The sequence below is a fragment of the Aedes albopictus genome, chromosome 3, assembly GCF_035046485.1.
Source record: "Aedes albopictus strain Foshan chromosome 3, AalbF5, whole genome shotgun sequence".
Lineage (NCBI taxonomy): Eukaryota > Metazoa > Arthropoda > Insecta > Diptera > Culicidae > Aedes > Aedes albopictus.
Window position 1 is genome coordinate 359,720,696 of NC_085138.1, and position 16,937 is coordinate 359,737,632.

General features: G+C 35.0%; 2 protein-coding genes across 3 annotated transcripts in view; one reads left to right on the forward strand and one right to left on the reverse strand.

Annotated features, from left to right (window-relative positions):
- LOC134289504 (histone acetyltransferase KAT6A-like) lies at nucleotides 1–3,028 on the forward strand. Its single transcript, XM_062855387.1, has 2 exons — nucleotides 1–1,275; nucleotides 1,344–3,028. Exon 1 carries the CDS (start codon nucleotides 1–3, stop codon nucleotides 961–963), a length of 963 nt encoding a protein of 320 aa, XP_062711371.1. The 3' UTR covers nucleotides 964–1,275; nucleotides 1,344–3,028.
- The window catches only part of LOC109428969 (protein sax-3), a 109,808-nt gene extending 106,475 nt beyond the window's left edge, over nucleotides 1–3,333 (reverse strand). For both annotated transcript variants that reach the window (XM_062855383.1, XM_062855382.1), the window contains exon 1: nucleotides 3,044–3,333. The gene's annotated coding sequence lies outside the window, so the exon portion shown is untranslated. The remainder of the gene's footprint in view (nucleotides 1–3,043) is intronic.
- Nucleotides 3,334–16,937: the final 13,604 nt, after the last annotated feature.

Genomic DNA, 16,937 nt, shown 5'->3' on the forward strand with positions numbered 1-16,937 from the left:
ATGAACTTCATAAAACGCGTTCTCCAGCTAACCACGGATGGACAGATCGAACAACAGAAGAATCAAATCTTCCAAAATCTGAGGAGAAACGACTATCCCTCCTCGCTCATAAATAGAATGTTGAATCGCATTACCAGCAACAATGCGCCTCCACCACCCACTAGCCAAAGACCACCTCCACCACCGCTATCCCCAGGACCACCGCCACCAGCACTACCGCAAAGCACCCCAACGTCAACACAGCTACTGCCATCTCTGCCGTCACCACCACCTCCGCCACTGCAGACATCACCTTCAATGTCACCGCCAATGCAATTGCAACCAAGCATCACAAATCCACCAACAGAACAGCACCAAACGAACAGCCCACAACGAGATCATCAACACCAAGCCACAGAAGTTCTCTACCGATCGATGCCAAACATTCCGACCTTGATCCGCACCATCTCCAACATCCTGAAAAAAGAATACAACCAGGTAAAAATAGCCACCAGGAACATTAAAACAACCAAATCCCTGCTAAGACCGATCAAAGATCCAGTTCCCCCAAATGATCAACATAACATTGTTTATAGTACTCCTTGCAACAACTGCGAAGGAGTCTATATAGGAATGACTACGAACCAACTCAAAAAACGAATGAGCGGACACAAATCAGATGTAAACAAAATTGTAAATACACCAACAGACATCACACAAGCAAAAACAGCTCTCACACAGCATATGATAGAACACAACCACACGTTTAACCTCGACGGTACAAAAATAGTAGATCGCACTCTCCGATCCACCGCTCTACCAATATTGGAAATGTGCCATATACAAAACACATCCAATACTATAAATTTCCGCACCGATGTAGATGGACTCAATACTGCCTACGCTGGCATATTGCACACAATTAAAACAACCAACTCTCGTAGAGAACAACTTAGAAATAGTACACACAACACACACCATTAGTTTTAGAACAAGTCCAAAGTACGATAAAGCCAAAAACTTTATCCAACTGCACGAAAGCTCCACCTTGCCTCACCCGCCATCTTTTAACCAACCGTAGAATATCATTTTGTAATCGTACAGTCCAGGTCGTTGATAATAGGTGTGTCCAGTCCAGTGTCCCCAAACAAAATCAAATAGTTATTTCGTAAGTTTTTGAATATGGTAAAAAATGTTAAATGTCCCTAATAAGTGTTATTTACAAAATCCAGGCATACAAGAAGCCCAACATGAAAATTGCGGCATATGTAAATGTAACGAAGAACGACAGACAGTGTAGGTGTAGTTTTATGTTATGTTTTCTGTTCTATGTTGTAATACCAAAAATGTATACTCTATTTTAGTTTACCCTTGAAAAAGGCCAAATAAACAAGGCCGAAACGTCGGGCAATACAAAACTAGTCGTTTTGAATTTCCCCAGACTGAGAAAGCCAGTTAAAATATTCAACAAATTTCCAGTCGAAACTCTCGTCACGGTTAAAATACAAACCTACTCTAACCTTAATATGTTTTCACAACAATGATGTGTGTAGTGAGAACCCCTTTGAGGATCTTCTGCAACAAAAAGGAAGGGCTTTTGGTTTGCATGCAGAAACCTCCCAGAAAAGAACCAAAATCATAAACAATAAGTACGAGTTCCATCAATAAGGCTTATGATTTCAAAAATTTTCGTCATGATCCACAGTACATGCGATATGATTTCAAGCTGCAAATTTATTATTATTAGCACTAAACATGAAAAACGTAACATCGAAGCTATGTTAAGGCAAAACTCGTTATGATATCATGCTGATTTTTCACGGTGTATATCTTTAACTTTCCTAATGAATCACGTTGGGAACAACTCGCTGACGTAGTGTACGTCATTCACAACACATTCGTTGGTGGCGATCAATAGGCCTTGGGCGCCATCTAAAAACTACGTCACGCTCTTGGGGGAGGGGTGGAGTATAGTCGAGTGTTACGGCAAATACTTCTTGTTATGCCAAATGGGCATTATGCCGAAAGGGCCATTATGCCAAATGGCATTGAATTTATTTAAATTTTACTTCAACTTTGCACTAATTTTGTTTAACAAGCTGAAAATTCAAGACAAGATTCAGAAAAATCGGAAATTAAAAGAAACTGAAACGGAACAAAATTGAGATTAAAAATAAGCCAAATTGAGTCAAAATTAAGGCTGAATCGAAACAAAGTGAAAACAAAAGGGGTGTAATTGATAAAAATGATCACCCCTATCACAGCAAACAATCCAAACAGAACTTCTAGAAACTATTCACCAAGTCTTCCGCTGTTGGTACGTGTGAATGACTACTGTTTCCTTTGCTTCGGCCCTTTCCGGCACCACAGAAAAAGTCGTTTCCATTCGTTGGATTGGCTCTGAGCATGACCAAGCTTCACCACAAGAAAACCCACTAACATCAACCGTAGGAAAAACTCCCTTCTCTCCCTACACGAAGAAGTCCTACATGTAATGTGTTATTTGTAGCAAATCATAAAACCTCACCGACGGAGCCGGCTTGCATGCTTTGCTTGCCAACTTGGCCCCCGGAAGCTGAACCACACACAAAGACGGTCCACCACATGCTACATCATTCGCGTGGCATTCCGGAACCAAACCAAAGCCAAGGAAAAGGGGAGATAGTTCTAGTCCTTCATCCAGCTTAAGGGAAAAAGAAGGAACGCGTCTGAACAAATGTCCCATTAGCTATTAGATTATTGTTATCGCTGGAACGTGGTGGTTCCTTTGGGTGAGGCGAGGTTGGGCATGAATGTGTCATAATGCAGCTAAATTGTGGCTGGTTGCAACATTTTTGTCAGCTTCCCAGCAAAAGTTGAACTACTGCGCCGTTCGTTCGGAATGGGATTGGATTTGGACGTGGTTGGAATTCATGGTTTTCTTGAGATTTGATGTGATTTCTACTGAATTTTGTAAGGGAGGAAATGTGATGTCGAAAGACAGAAAATCGGGTGACAGAATACCAGAGCCCAACGTTCAATTTCTAGACATTTCGTAAATATGTTAATCAATTTCAGTACTTACAGTTAACCACCAGCTGAGCCTTGGCGTTGATCTGACCGACCGTGTTGTGCGCCTCGCATATGTAGATGCCCTGATCGTCCTGGGCCACGTTTTTGATGACCAGGCTGCGGTCCTCTTCCAGAATCTCCGCCCTTCCGACCGGAATGTGCCCGTTCTCCTTCTTCCACAGAATCTGCGGGTGCGGATCGCCCCCCACGGTGCACTGGAACTGGACCCGCTGCCCGACCAGTACGGTAATGTCCGTCGGTTCGTTGATGAAGTACGGTTTCACTGAAATGGACCAGAGAAGAAAACGAGACACGAATGATGATTGAATTCCGAACGAGCAGGAGGCGAAGAAACCAGATTATGCGAATGTTGTTTGCAGTCTGATCGGATTATCCCGGCGAGGAAGAACGGAAAATGACTTGGTCCATGTTGGATGGACGGTGGTGATGGTGATGACGGCGGAAATGGTCCTTCAGTCAGTCAGTTGGGTCACCTAATTCGATTGGCCACAGAGTGAGCCACCAATGCGGCAAAGAGAACAAGACCGTTCAGAGAATTGATTTCCTCTTTTTTTTCTTCGACAGTCATTATTCGCGATGCAAAAGACTCTATCATCGGAGAAGAAAAGAACTTCCTCTTTAGGTTTGATTCGATTAAATCTCCTTTGCGGGAGTGGCAGTGTTACCAGTGTTTTCAATTCAGCTTGATCGTTTTTCCTCAAATATTTGCTTATATCTGAATGGTCATGAAATTGATCAGGTTGATGAATATAAATATCTTGGTATTTGGTTTGATTCAAAATTAAACTGGGCTAGCCACATTTTATACATTCAAAAAGTTTGCTCAAAAAGAATTAATTTTCTTCGTACCATCACTGGTACTTGGTGGGGTGCTCATCCTTCTGATTTGATCACACTTTATAAAACAACTATTAGGTCAGTAATGGAATATGGATGTTTCACTTTTGGAAGTGCTGTTCAAACTTATTTTTCAAAACTCGAAAAAATTCAATTTCGTTGTTTGAGAATTTCTCTAAAACTCATGAATTCTACGCATACCCAGTCCATTGAAGTGTTAGCAGGTGTTGAACCCCTCAAAATTCGTTTTCAAAAATTAAACTGTAAATTTTTAGTACAATGTTATTCAAATAATCATCCCATTATTACTATTTTACAATCGCTGTTTGAAATCAATCCCTCTTGTAGGATACTAAATTCTTATGTGTACTGCTCTACCCTAAATATAGATCCTGCTTCAACAGTTAAATTTCATAATTACAAAATTGATATTCATACCTTTCATCCTAATATTGATTTTTCTCTATATGAAGAAATAAAACAAATTCCAAAATTAGAATATCCTCATTTCGCTAATTATTTATTTGAACGGAAATTTATGGGTATTAATCGTGATCAATTTTATTTCACTGATGGATCTGTAAACCAAGACGGTGTAGGTTTTGGGGTACACAACTTGAATTCAGCTCATTTCTTCAAATTACGTGGTCCTTGCTCTATTTTTATTGCTGAATTAATTGCAATATATTTTGCATGTATTTTGATAAAAGATTGCACTCCAAATTTATTCATTATATGTTCTGATAGTATGAGTTGTCTCCGTGCATTAAATTCGAATAATTTCAATGTCAAAGCTCATCACATATTTTTGGAACTTAAACAAATATTATTAGATTTACACTCTCAAGGGTTTTTGATTAAATTAGTTTGGATTCCTTCACATTGCAATATTTATGGTAATGAGCAAGCTGATTCTTTGGCCAAATTAGGTGCTACTCGGGGAATTATTTTTGATCGCAATATTTCGCCATCTGAGTATTTTACCGAATTAAATAAGTATTGTTTGGATAACTGGCAAAATTTTTGGCATTCTAGTGAAAAGGGACGTTGGTGTCACTCCATTTGTCCTACGGTTAAACACTTTCCTTGGTATAACCATATGAATGCTAGTAGAAATTTTATTTGTTGCTTTTCAAGATTGATTTCGAATCATTACAATTGTAGAAGTCATTTATACCGTATCAATATAAATGATTCAAATTGATGTGATTGTGGGGAATTTTATGAGGACATTGATCACATTATATTATTTTGTTCAAAGTTTATTTTGCCAAGAAATAAATTTTTCAAGAATTTACAAAATCTTAACCATCCCATTCCTGAAACTGTTCGAGATATTCTTGGAAGTAAACAGTTTCCGATATTCAAATTACTGTATGATTTTTTACTAGAAATTTCATATACTGTTTGATTCTGCCTTTGTATTTTTTTTCTTTTTATTTTTATTTTCAGTATTCAAAATTCGATTCCGATGACGATTCCTCTTTGCCGGCTTGGTTAGGACATTTGAAGATTCTGGCTTAGTTATGGATTGATTCCGCAAGAGCCTTTAGTTTTAAGTTATTTATTGTAATGTTTTGGAAAAGAAGAAGAGGTTTTGTGCCTCTTTGAGAGAGATTTCAATGATGGAAATCACTCAAAGGGGTTTTTCCCTCTTCCAAATTTTTAGTTAAAAATAAATAATAATAATAATAATAATAATAATTCAGCTTGATCAGAAGTTTCGAACATGAAACGCATTTTTAAAGGATTTTTATAGGAAAAAATACTAATGGAAATTCTGAAAAAAATCTTCGGAAGAATTTCTCAAGAAATTCTAGCTAAAATTTCAAAAGAAATCCATGAAATACTGAAAGACTCTTGAAAGTATTTCTCTTGAAGGAATTCTCAACTGAATTTATGAAGGAATCTCTAAATGAACTCCTGGCGAAAAACCCTATAGGGGAATCCTTGGAAGAATAGCTGGAAGAAATTCCTTGAAGTACTTATGGTGGAATTCTTAACGAAATATCTTAAGATATGTTTAAATATATTACTGGATATATTCATTCATATAACTCATGAAAATCCTGTATAAAAAAAAAAGAAAATGCATAAGAATATGTAAACAAAACTTCAAAAAATCTTTTGAGATATTTTGAAAGAAAAATCTGGTGAAATACTTGTAAAGAAATATTTGAATTCATTCTGGCAAAAAATTCCTGAAGACGTCTTCGGAGGTAGTGAACACATCTGTACGAATTTCTAAAAAAAATCCCAATGTAAATTTCTTAGAAACTAAATGAATTTTGGAAGAAATTCATTCAAGATTTCCTAACGAGTTTTTTTTAGAAATTTCTGGAGGAATGTGTTGAGGGAATGCTTAACGAATCCCTGCAGCAATTTAAAAAAAAAACTAGGAGATTTTATGAAAAACTCCTTGATTGGATTTCTTAAAGAGTCTCTGCAAGAACTTTCAAGGAATTTATAACAGAATCTATAGAAGACTTTGAAAAGAAACCTCTTGAAGAATTTCTTAACGAATTCCAAGAAGAATTTCTAAAAGAAAATCACGAAGAATTTCTGAATGAATACCTGGAATATGTTTTTTCCAAGAAATCATCGAAAAAAACTTTTAAAGAACCCGTCGAAGATTTTCATTACAATTAGTTGAAGGATTGTGGAACAAATCCCTGAATGATTTTAAGGAAATAAATTTAGACGTTACGCTAAGAAGAAGAATATGAAGAAATAACTGGGGAAATCTTTTGTCGGTTTCTCTTGGAATCCTTGAAGAAATTTCCTGTAAAATCTCCATGGGAATTTTTGAAAAAAATTGTGGGGAATTTGTTAACAAATTCCTGGTGGAAATACTGAAGTAATCCATGTAAGAGATTATTTTTTTTAAAGAAATTTCGTAATAGTTAAATTATTAAGGAACCCATGCGAGATTTTCCAATAGATTATTCGCAATTCTGGAGGAACCTTTAAGAGGTTACATACCGAACGGGGATTAAAAATCGACATTTTCTCATTACATAATCTGAAAGTTAGTATACTTTTCGTGAAAGTGAACCGTCCAGTACCTCAAGATTTGAAATACGTACAAATTAAAAAAAAATGCGAACCATTTAACTAGATTTTAAGATATCATGATTACCGTAATGGCAATTTTTAAAAAGACCGTTTCGAGATAATCGCGTTTCAAGTTTTGCGCTTTGCCTTGTCCTTATGAAAGACGCTGTAACTTTGGTCCTGGTGCTCAAATATTTATAAAATTTGGAATGTGTATTGTCTAGCTAACATACTTTCAGATTCTGCAATGAAAATAGTTCGATTTTTTAATCCTCGCAAGGTATGTAACCCCTAAGCCAATTTTTAAAGTAATCCCTGGAAAACTTGCAGGGAACCTCTCTGAAAAAAAAGTACTAAAGAAATTCCTATGGGGTTTTCTAAAGAAATCCATCCATGGAATTTTTGAGAAAGTCCATGGAATGTTCAAGAATTTCTGCAGGAGTTTTTAGGACAAGATATCTTTGACAAATTTCTGGAAGAATCACTACTGTTTTTTTTTTGGGAGAAATGCTCAGAGAAATTTACAAACATATGTCTGAAGAACATATCTAAATATACCACATGAGAACTTTGTTTTTGACAGAGTCCGTGAAGAATGCTTCTAAAGAAATCCTTGGAGAAACTTTCCAAAAATATTTCTGATCAAATTTTTGGAAAAAAATCTGAAAAATCTGCTAAAGAATTTTCAGGGGTTTCTGAAATGATTCACGCAAGATGTTTTGAAAGAGTTGCTTTCAAAAATTACTGGTAAAATGCCTTTTAGAGTTTTGAAGGGAATATTGAAGGAAACGTTAAAGCAATCCCTTAGTTGAGGAATTTCTGAAGGAATTTTTGGGAGAGTTTAGGAAAAAAGTGCTTGGCAGAACATCTAATCAAATTTTTGAAGTTGTTTCAGCACAAATTTCTGATAAAAAATCTCTACAGGCATTTCTGAAGCAATTCATGTAGAAATTTCGGAAGCTATCCATGAGAAAAATCTACTAATGAATCCATGACGATTTTATCAAAGAAAAAGTTAAGAAATGTCTGTGTAAATCCTTAGTAATAAATACCCGGATGAATGAAAACAATTCAAAATCTTCTGAAAACTCTCTGGAACATTTTTTTAAACACATCTCACATTTCCTGAAAGATTTTTTTTAAATTTCAGGACAAATCTAGTGAAATTTCTGAAGGAATCTTTAAAGACAATTTTACAGCAACTCCAGATAAAAATTCTTGGTTTATTTTTTAATCCGTGCTTTTGGTGACTGACCTTTGTTCCTTGACAGCTGGAGCTCAAATTCCCAAAGCATTCCATATACATTTATAAAGTAGGTTTGAACTTTTAAGAGTATTTGTAGGTAGATTTCATTACAAAGTTCCTGAATGAAAAATGGCCAGAGCGCACTGTATTCTTGTCAGTACCGTATTTGTGAATAAAATCTTTCCTAGTATGTTTCCTAAAAAAACACGGCAGAAATATCAGACGCCCTATGCTAAAACTAGGAAAAACCCCTCCCGGGCGTTTTTGGCGACAATTCTGTGCATGGGCCTGCCCAGACATTTCTTTGATTCCAGACATTTCTGAAAAGCTTAAAAATTTCTGAAAAGATTGATTTGGCAAAGAAGATTAGATAAAAATTTCAAAAGAAACAAAACCAAAATTTTGCTTGATGATTTATCGTATTGCATTGAAAAAAATTGCCGAAATAGTTTCTGGGATATCTCCGGGAATTCTTGAAAAATGTCAAAATTTTTCAAGGAATTTAAAAACAAGGCATTATACCGCCTTCAAGCAGAAGTTGTACAGACTGAACGATCAATAACATAAGACAACGGACAGCGCATGAAACACGGAGTGGTCCAGTGGAGAATTTTCCGTTTATCGAAAAGTTTTTACCGACTGGAATGGGAATCGAACCCACACTCCGATGCTTATGAAACGCTTTGACGACTGTCGCCGATAACAGAACGGCCAAACGTTCGGTAAACCGACCCAAGTAACACACTTGTCACAGAAGAGTTACGGCGGCGCAGGTTTTTGCTACGCAGAAGTCACTGTGACTTACTTCTAACAAATAAATAATTACTTGCTAGAAGTAAGCCACAGTAACTTCTGCGCAACAAAAACCTGCGCCGCCGTAACTCTTCTGTGACAAGTGTGTTACTTGGGGATCGAACGTTCGGTAAAAAAATACTTAACTTTGGTAATCCAAACTTTTACCGAAAATAGAACAGTCGAAAAAGTGACTCTAAAATAAGTGTGCAATAATCTTTATGATGATCGGATATCTTCTTTAGTCACGATGACATTGTCGTGAGAATAAAAATATCAAAAAACCTTTTATTGGAGGATAAAGCGTTTCCTACGTGGACTAGATTAGTAGCATTACTGTGGGATTAATTATTGAAGATAATTTTCTTATAAATTTGAACTTTAAAATGTGTTTGAACAAAAAAAAAATATTATTAAAACAATAAAAAAAATCTTTTAGAATATATTTAAAAAATTCTACTAATACTCATTCTTCATGAGTCGTTATCATTTAAACTAGTTCTGGAAAGAAAATGAAACATCACCACAAAATAGTCACAATATTGCTTGAAAATGTTCCGGAAATCAGTATTCGCTTAACAGCGTAAACCGCTGATGAAAGATTATTCTGATTAAACGTCGCGATCACCAGGGCAATCTTTGATAATTTCATTCGCAATTTTAAGAAATGTTTCAAGTAGCAGAAAATCATGGCTTACGAAGCAAGTTAAACTGTTAAGTGCATGGTGCGATTAGAAGCTTGGTGACCCTAACCGCACGGCTACGAGGCTTCACGAGTTCTGGTAAGATTAGTTTAGGTAATATTTCTGAATACTGTATTTATTGCTTAACGTAGATTTGATTAGATTAACGTAGATTTGATTAGATTAGGGGCCCATATAGCCGAGGCGGTAAACGCACGGGTATTCAGCATGACCATGCTGAGGGTGACGGGTTCGATTCCCAGTCGGTCCAGGATCTTTTCGTAAAGGAAATTTCCTTGACTTCCTTGGGCATAGAGTATCTTCGTGCCTGCCACATGATATACGCATGCAAAATGGTCATTGGCAGAGGAAGCTCTCAGTTAATAACTGTGGAAGTGCTCATTGAACACTAAGCTGAGAAGCAGGCTTTGTCCCAGTGAGGACGTTACGCCAAGAAGAGGAGGAAGAGATTTGATTAGAAAACGTTCTCCAGAGTTATGTTGATGTTGATGATTTCCCAGAAAAAAATGACCTTATCATTTACTAATTCTACCAGATATGTGTGAAGAAATATTCTGAAAATTTCTGTTTGGAATAAAAAATATGTCAGAAATCCATAAAAAAAATAAAAAAATATGCTACAGTTCCATCAACTTTTTTCAGAAGTTTCATCGTATGTTTTTATAAACATTTGCTAAAAATATGATCATAAAAAATCAGAAAAAACATTCAATGCAGCCTACTGTATTAGAATAAATTACATCCGCAAGACCACAACGCAAGAAAACAGATTTTTTGTTGGGATGAAACTTCTAGGACAAACTCCCCCAAGGATTTTTTTCTTTATTTTTCCTTTCTATTTTTTCCATCCTATTTGAAAATTATTCCAAATATTCTTTAGATATTTGTTTAGAATCTGTAGTTTGTGTGATTTTGACTTGTGTCGATTTGTATTCGGCTTAACTTCTGCAATAAATAATAAAACAAATATTTTTATTCCTTACATTTACTATAAGGAGTGTATCGGAAAGTAGTTGAAAATGTTCAGAATGCTCTATCTCGAAGCTGGGTTGGTCTTTTAATTTCGGTTCTTCTATGAAATCTTCACAATATAGTTAAGTTTAGAATACCTTGGAAAAATTTGGAAAAAGTTTAGTATTATTGAAAATATGGTAAAATGAATACACTTCTCAAAATAAAAATCTGCACAAAATGCAATTTTGTTAAGATTTTTCAACATTTCAAAAATCTGTAACGAGTAAAATTTGTACGATAAAAAATCTGGAAAATATTGATGCTTGTTAACAGTTATGTACACATAACATATCATTCAACACCGACTTTCAAAATTCATATTTTCGACAGAAAAATCTCCTATATCTACAAAATGGTCCACTCCAAAAAACGTCTATTTTTTGGTCAAACTTTGAAGTTCTGCTTTTAATATCTTAAAAGGTTATAAAATTCTATTTTTTGCTCTAACTTACTCGTCCATAAATTATAAAAACATACCCTATTTAAAAAATGCGAATTTTTCATTTTATGTATTTTTTATTTGCGTAAACATGATTTGGAGGAGCATAGAAAAAGGGGTTCCTCAAAAATGGCCTTTTTTCGTTTTTAAGAATTGCGCTTAAATGCAGTGGAGATTTTTCTTGAAAAAAATAATTTGCCTATATCATGAGGATTCTGGAGCTTATTATATTTGCACAAAAAAGTTAACAATTTTCGAACATTGTCGAACTTTTTTCGCAATTTAAATTTTTTAGAAGGTGTGCAAAAATTTAAAAACATGCGTTCAGTAATCTAGGTTAAAAACCCATTTAAAAGAACATTTTTAGAAAATCATAAAAGCCATTTCTTTTTTCAAGGATTTATACAGTATCTCCAAAAATAAAATTACTTAAAAGTTGTATTAAACTATTTTTTAGGCTATTTTAAACATTTTCAACTACTTTACGATACACTCCTTAGTTGGAAAGGAGTTATAAGACATTTTAGGAGTTGGAATCTAAGGAGATAGGAGGGTTAAATGCACAAAAATAAAAATTAAGAAAAATTTATAGAAGGCATAATATGGTCTTCTATAAGTCATGCAACACTTAAAACATTTAAAAAAAATCTCAGTCAATCTATTATAGTAAAAGAGTTCTTTAATAATTTTTCGCAAAGTTACACGGATTAATAATAAAAACTCAATTTTCGACTTAGAAAAACGGCATGTATTCCAGGAAAAATGAATTAAATTGTAGGGAGCTGAAATCTAAAATTAGAAGAAAAAAAAACAAAAACCAACATTCACATAATCGCGAAATGAAAAGGATCACTTTCCAAAGCATGCTTATTTCGATTCAAGTTGACGAAAAACGATATTTAGATCAAAGTCGATAATTTGGGTATTCGATGGTTAAGGCAAAAGTGATGCATTTTCTCATTCTTTGGTTATTTTTTCTTTAATGGGACACTACTTTTAAAGTTGGTTTCCCTTTACAGTTAGGGGTAGCACCAAGGCATCTCTTGAAATTTTTCCTGATGGTAAATGCTTCCAGAAAACACTTATTTTGAGAAATGTCGTTCAAAGTTTGTTTCTGCAAAACTGAAAAATCTTTTTCTCCTGGAAAAAGTTCAGAAGATGCCTCTATATGTATATGGAAATCGATTTTGAAAGTATTACCCCGTTATTTAATAATAAATCAAAAACTAAAAAAATAAAAAAAATGTTTCCTGTTTCTCTTTGAGATATTGAGTTTCATGCAGTATGAATGACTATAATACTGTTATGAAATTTTTTGTAAGGGGGCAACTGGCCAGCTACTATACGCTCATGGCCTAGATAACTGGGATCAATGTTATTGAAAATAGTAGCATAATCTGCATTGTGAATGAAACTCCATCCACTTCAAACAAAACCAAAATGACGAAATTCCAACTGTATGTTTCAAACATCGCACCGGATGTAACCAAAAATGAAGTAAAGGAGATGGTCTGCGAAGCTTTACTGGCTGATGATGTATTACACGTGAAATGTTTGGCACCATCATGGAAAGACATCTCAACGATCAACTTCATATCCTTTAAAGTGAATGTCGACGCGAAGTTTCGAGATTCAGCATTCAGAGCTTCGAATTGGTCAATCGGAGTACGATGTCGTGAATTCCGTGACTTATCTGGATCAGTATGGCGACCTTCAAACCGAACAACTCAACATTCACTGTAATTTGTCGTGAACTGTGTAGGGAAAAATGTATAATGTTATTGTATGTTGTTGCTTCTTGTTTTTTCTTGTGCGTTATCGTTTGGTTTTGTAAACATTTGTTAGTTAGTTGAAATAGTCTGTGCGACCAATCAGGTCGAAGATGGAATAAATAAAAAAAAATAAAAAAAAATAAATACCAGGAGGAAGTACTGATGTAGTTTCCAGTAGAAATGACCAACAGATACACAGAGTATAGAGCTTATTTATAAAATTATTTACAGATTTTCAAAAGAATGTTTGGTGTAAATATAGGAGAAGACTTTTTTGGGTTTCTTAAAATAATTTCTATTGAGATTTTCTTACAGCTCCTTCAATAGATTCCATTAAAGTTCAAGATGTGACTGAATGTAAAATCATAACTGCACCAACTTTTGATAACCTCAATATTAAAATAAAATCCAAAAAAAAACATCGTAAAACATTATTATCTTGTAACGACTTTTCGGAAGGAGGATTACAAGTGGTAGTCGAAATACGCGTATCTGTCAAAGGATAAACAACATAGGGCGGAATTAAAAGGTACGAAACTGATTACACTCATTCGAATCGTAAAACAATTGAAACATCTATGCCAATTGTTTAACAAAATTGTTGAAGTTCCATCCAAAAGAGAACATTACCAAATAGAAGATAGATTCCAGAGAACATTTCTGTGGGGATTTTCAAAAAAATAGAATTAAGTTTATTTAAATGGAAAAAAATTAAAAATAAAATAATCTAAAATTTTTATGGGAATTTTTTGTCGATTTATTTTCGGGGATTTTTGAGGAACTTTTCCGGGGATTTTTGCAGAATTATCACCATTGGTTCATTCCCTGATGAAAATTAGGATATTGAAATATGGTTCGTTCAAGATGGAACTCAAGCAATGAAGAATGCCTTTTTTTATTTATTTAAGCCTTCGGTTGCTCCTCTAGAATTGTTTACCAAGAATTATTAAAATATTCTGGGTTTCCTTGAGGGACTTCAACATAAATTCCACCAAAGATATAAGATTTGAAATACTATTAATATTATTATTTTTTTAAAGAAAAAACACGAAATTTATCATCAGATTCAATAGGACATTGCTGCACTGATTTTCCCAGAAATACCTGCAAGGACTTGTCAAGTAATTCTTTAAGCAATTCCTTAAACTTTTTCTCCTGGCATATCAGCGAATACTTTCTATGGAATTATTTCTCGGATATATCTAGGAATTCATTTTGGAATTTGTGAATTATCAGAGATTTCTTCAGATTTTTAGGAACTTATTGAAATTTTTATCTAAGTATAACATCAGTAATTTCTCTAGGATTACTAGGGTAAGTGTACCAATTATGGCTATAGTACCAATTATTCGCCATAGTTGATTTTCACCATTTAACGATGTGAATTAACAAGAAAAAATTTGTGAACAACAGATCACGTTCACAAAAGATGGTCGCATTCATTTAAACTCCACATTTTGCTCAAATCATGGTAGAAATAAATCATTTTCCTTAAAATTTCGGCTTCCTTGCACCCTTTTTCGCCATAGTGTACAAATTATGGCTAATCCCATAAGGAACGCATGCAAATAGTGCGAAAAGGAACCGAAGTTAAAAAATGTAGCCATAACTGGTACAGGGTTCCTATCATTGCCACACGCTTTAATAAACACTAAAAGTAGTTTTGGCTCCGTTTCTATATTTTTCCTGTAAAGTATGCTAGCTCAGCTATCTTTTAACATATTGGTGATATTCGTTGATCCTCTCGTTATTTTTGTATAAGTAGCTTCCCTTAGGTAGTGCCATAATTGGTACACGCACCCTAGGAAGATTTTCACGAAAAATTTCATCAGAGTTTTCTCCAACAATCCTTCCAATGTTTCGGTCAACAATTTCTTCAGGGATTCATCTACAAATTACTTGAAAGATTGCTGCAACAACTTTTTCAAAGACTCCTTTAGGAATTTCTTATGAGATCTTTTCAAGAGTTCCACCACGTATTAATTTAAAACAGTTCTAAAGGTGACTGTTCAAAGATCCCTTAGGATTCTTCTTTAGGAAGTTTTGTTAGGATCTCATTGAAGATCTAAAAAAAAATCAGATTTAAATTACTCAAACAGTTCTCCAATGAAATTAATTGTGTTTTTTTAGTTCCTTCTGGAACTCTTTTAGGTGTTCAGCAAGGATTCTACCACAACCAACTTGGCTCCACTTTTCGTTCTGAAAGGAAGAGCCAGATCCCAAGCGGTGATGCCAAGTCGGTAGAGATTGAAAGGATGTCAGCACGCGCGCAAGCCAGACTAGAGCCTTGGAAAAGAAGAGTCTGATGCTGCTGCTGGCTGCTGCCGTTGCTGTGTCAGCCGGGGAAGAAATATGCAAATCGAATTGTGCGAAAAGTGCTCTGTTTTGTGCTCGGCTCTCGTCTAAAACTGCTTCCAAGCTTCGACCCGGAGGAATGATGACACGAAGACGAGTATTGTTTCCTTGAGTGGAGCGCTGGGTGGGATGCACTGCGGGGGGTGATGCGGTGCGGTAGGATGGTTGATGGGAAATTTTGCGTTTTGTGGTTGTGCCCTACTTTGTCTCTGACAATTGCCGTTCGAAATGAAGTTCGGGAGAAATGCAGGATAAGACCTGGGAAATTGTAGTTGATTGATTGAATTTTGACGATTGATTGAGTGAAGGATGAATGGTGTAGGATTTGGAGCTCGGTGAATGGAGAATGAATTAACTACATCGGCTGTTTTCCTACTCTCCGCATCGACCAATATGGCGCTAGCTTCTATGCGCGAAAAATCGCTAAAAGTAAATCGCAAAAATATTGTATGGCGAATAGCATCTAAAGGCAAATTTATCGAAGTGGAATACATTATTCGAAAATATATTTGGTAGTGGTTGTGCACAATGGTGACTACTATTAAGCCTACCAAATATTTTTTCAGTAAAAGCTTTCTATTTCAAGTAATTCAAGTTTAGATGCTTTCCACCATACAAAATAAAATGGATTTACTCCTGCTGATCAACTGTGGGTGTGCGCCAAGCGGGTAGTCCATTGAAGTGAGACAATAGTTTAGTGGGGAGGGATTTGAAGTATGATTTTGAAAATCTTATATTTGAACTTTATATTCGTTGTTCGAACGATTTTTGAATTCATAGGAAGATGGAACTTAAATACAATTGAGGGGTCCAGATACAAAGGAGCGTAAGTGACCATTTTGTTGGTTTTGAGCAAAGCATATAAAAAACATCTTCTGATTTCAATCTATTAGGAACTTTTTAAGATTTCTTTTATGATGATTATAAAAATTGCAATAAATCGGAGAAAATTGCCTTTTTCAAACTTCACACATTTTGTATGGGTTGAAAATTTGGTGAAAACTTTAAACATCATTAACTCGAAAGTGTGTTTTTGTCATTTACACCCCTTTGCCTAACCCTCTTAATTGCAAGGCAAATTATTAAAGATAAACTACCAGAGTGGTTCACAAGGGCGAAGCCAGCTTTTCGGTTAGGGGAAGGGGGGGGCATGCACCCTTAGCAAATTTGTACCTACTAGCTTTTATAACCAAACGCAATACGAAGAAACTCAATACATTAAATATAACTAAATATTGTATTCTAAAAGCATTATTTAATCCCTCAGCAGTCACGCTGTTGTATTTTGTACAACACGATAAAAAATCTTGTCTGATCTACATCAATCAACGTGGTGCTAGTAACAGTGACCAATTTCTGGAAGATTAAGGATTTTTTTTTCACTCGTGCATTATTTTGCTTTGTTTTTTTTTTTTTTTGATAATGTCTACAAAACATTCATAAGATATTATAGCTGAGCTCTTTTAAAAATTACCAACTCTTTTGAGGACTAACCTAGAATTTCATAGTTCCTGTATGAGTTCTTTTAAAACTATCTTCCAATACTATTCTCTGGAGGAGTTCCTCCAGAAATTCTTGATATAATTAAAAAAAAAAAAAAAAATCAGGTAATCCTGGAGAAGTTCTTGGGTACATCCCTGAAAAGATGATTGAAGGATTAATGCAATTTCCGA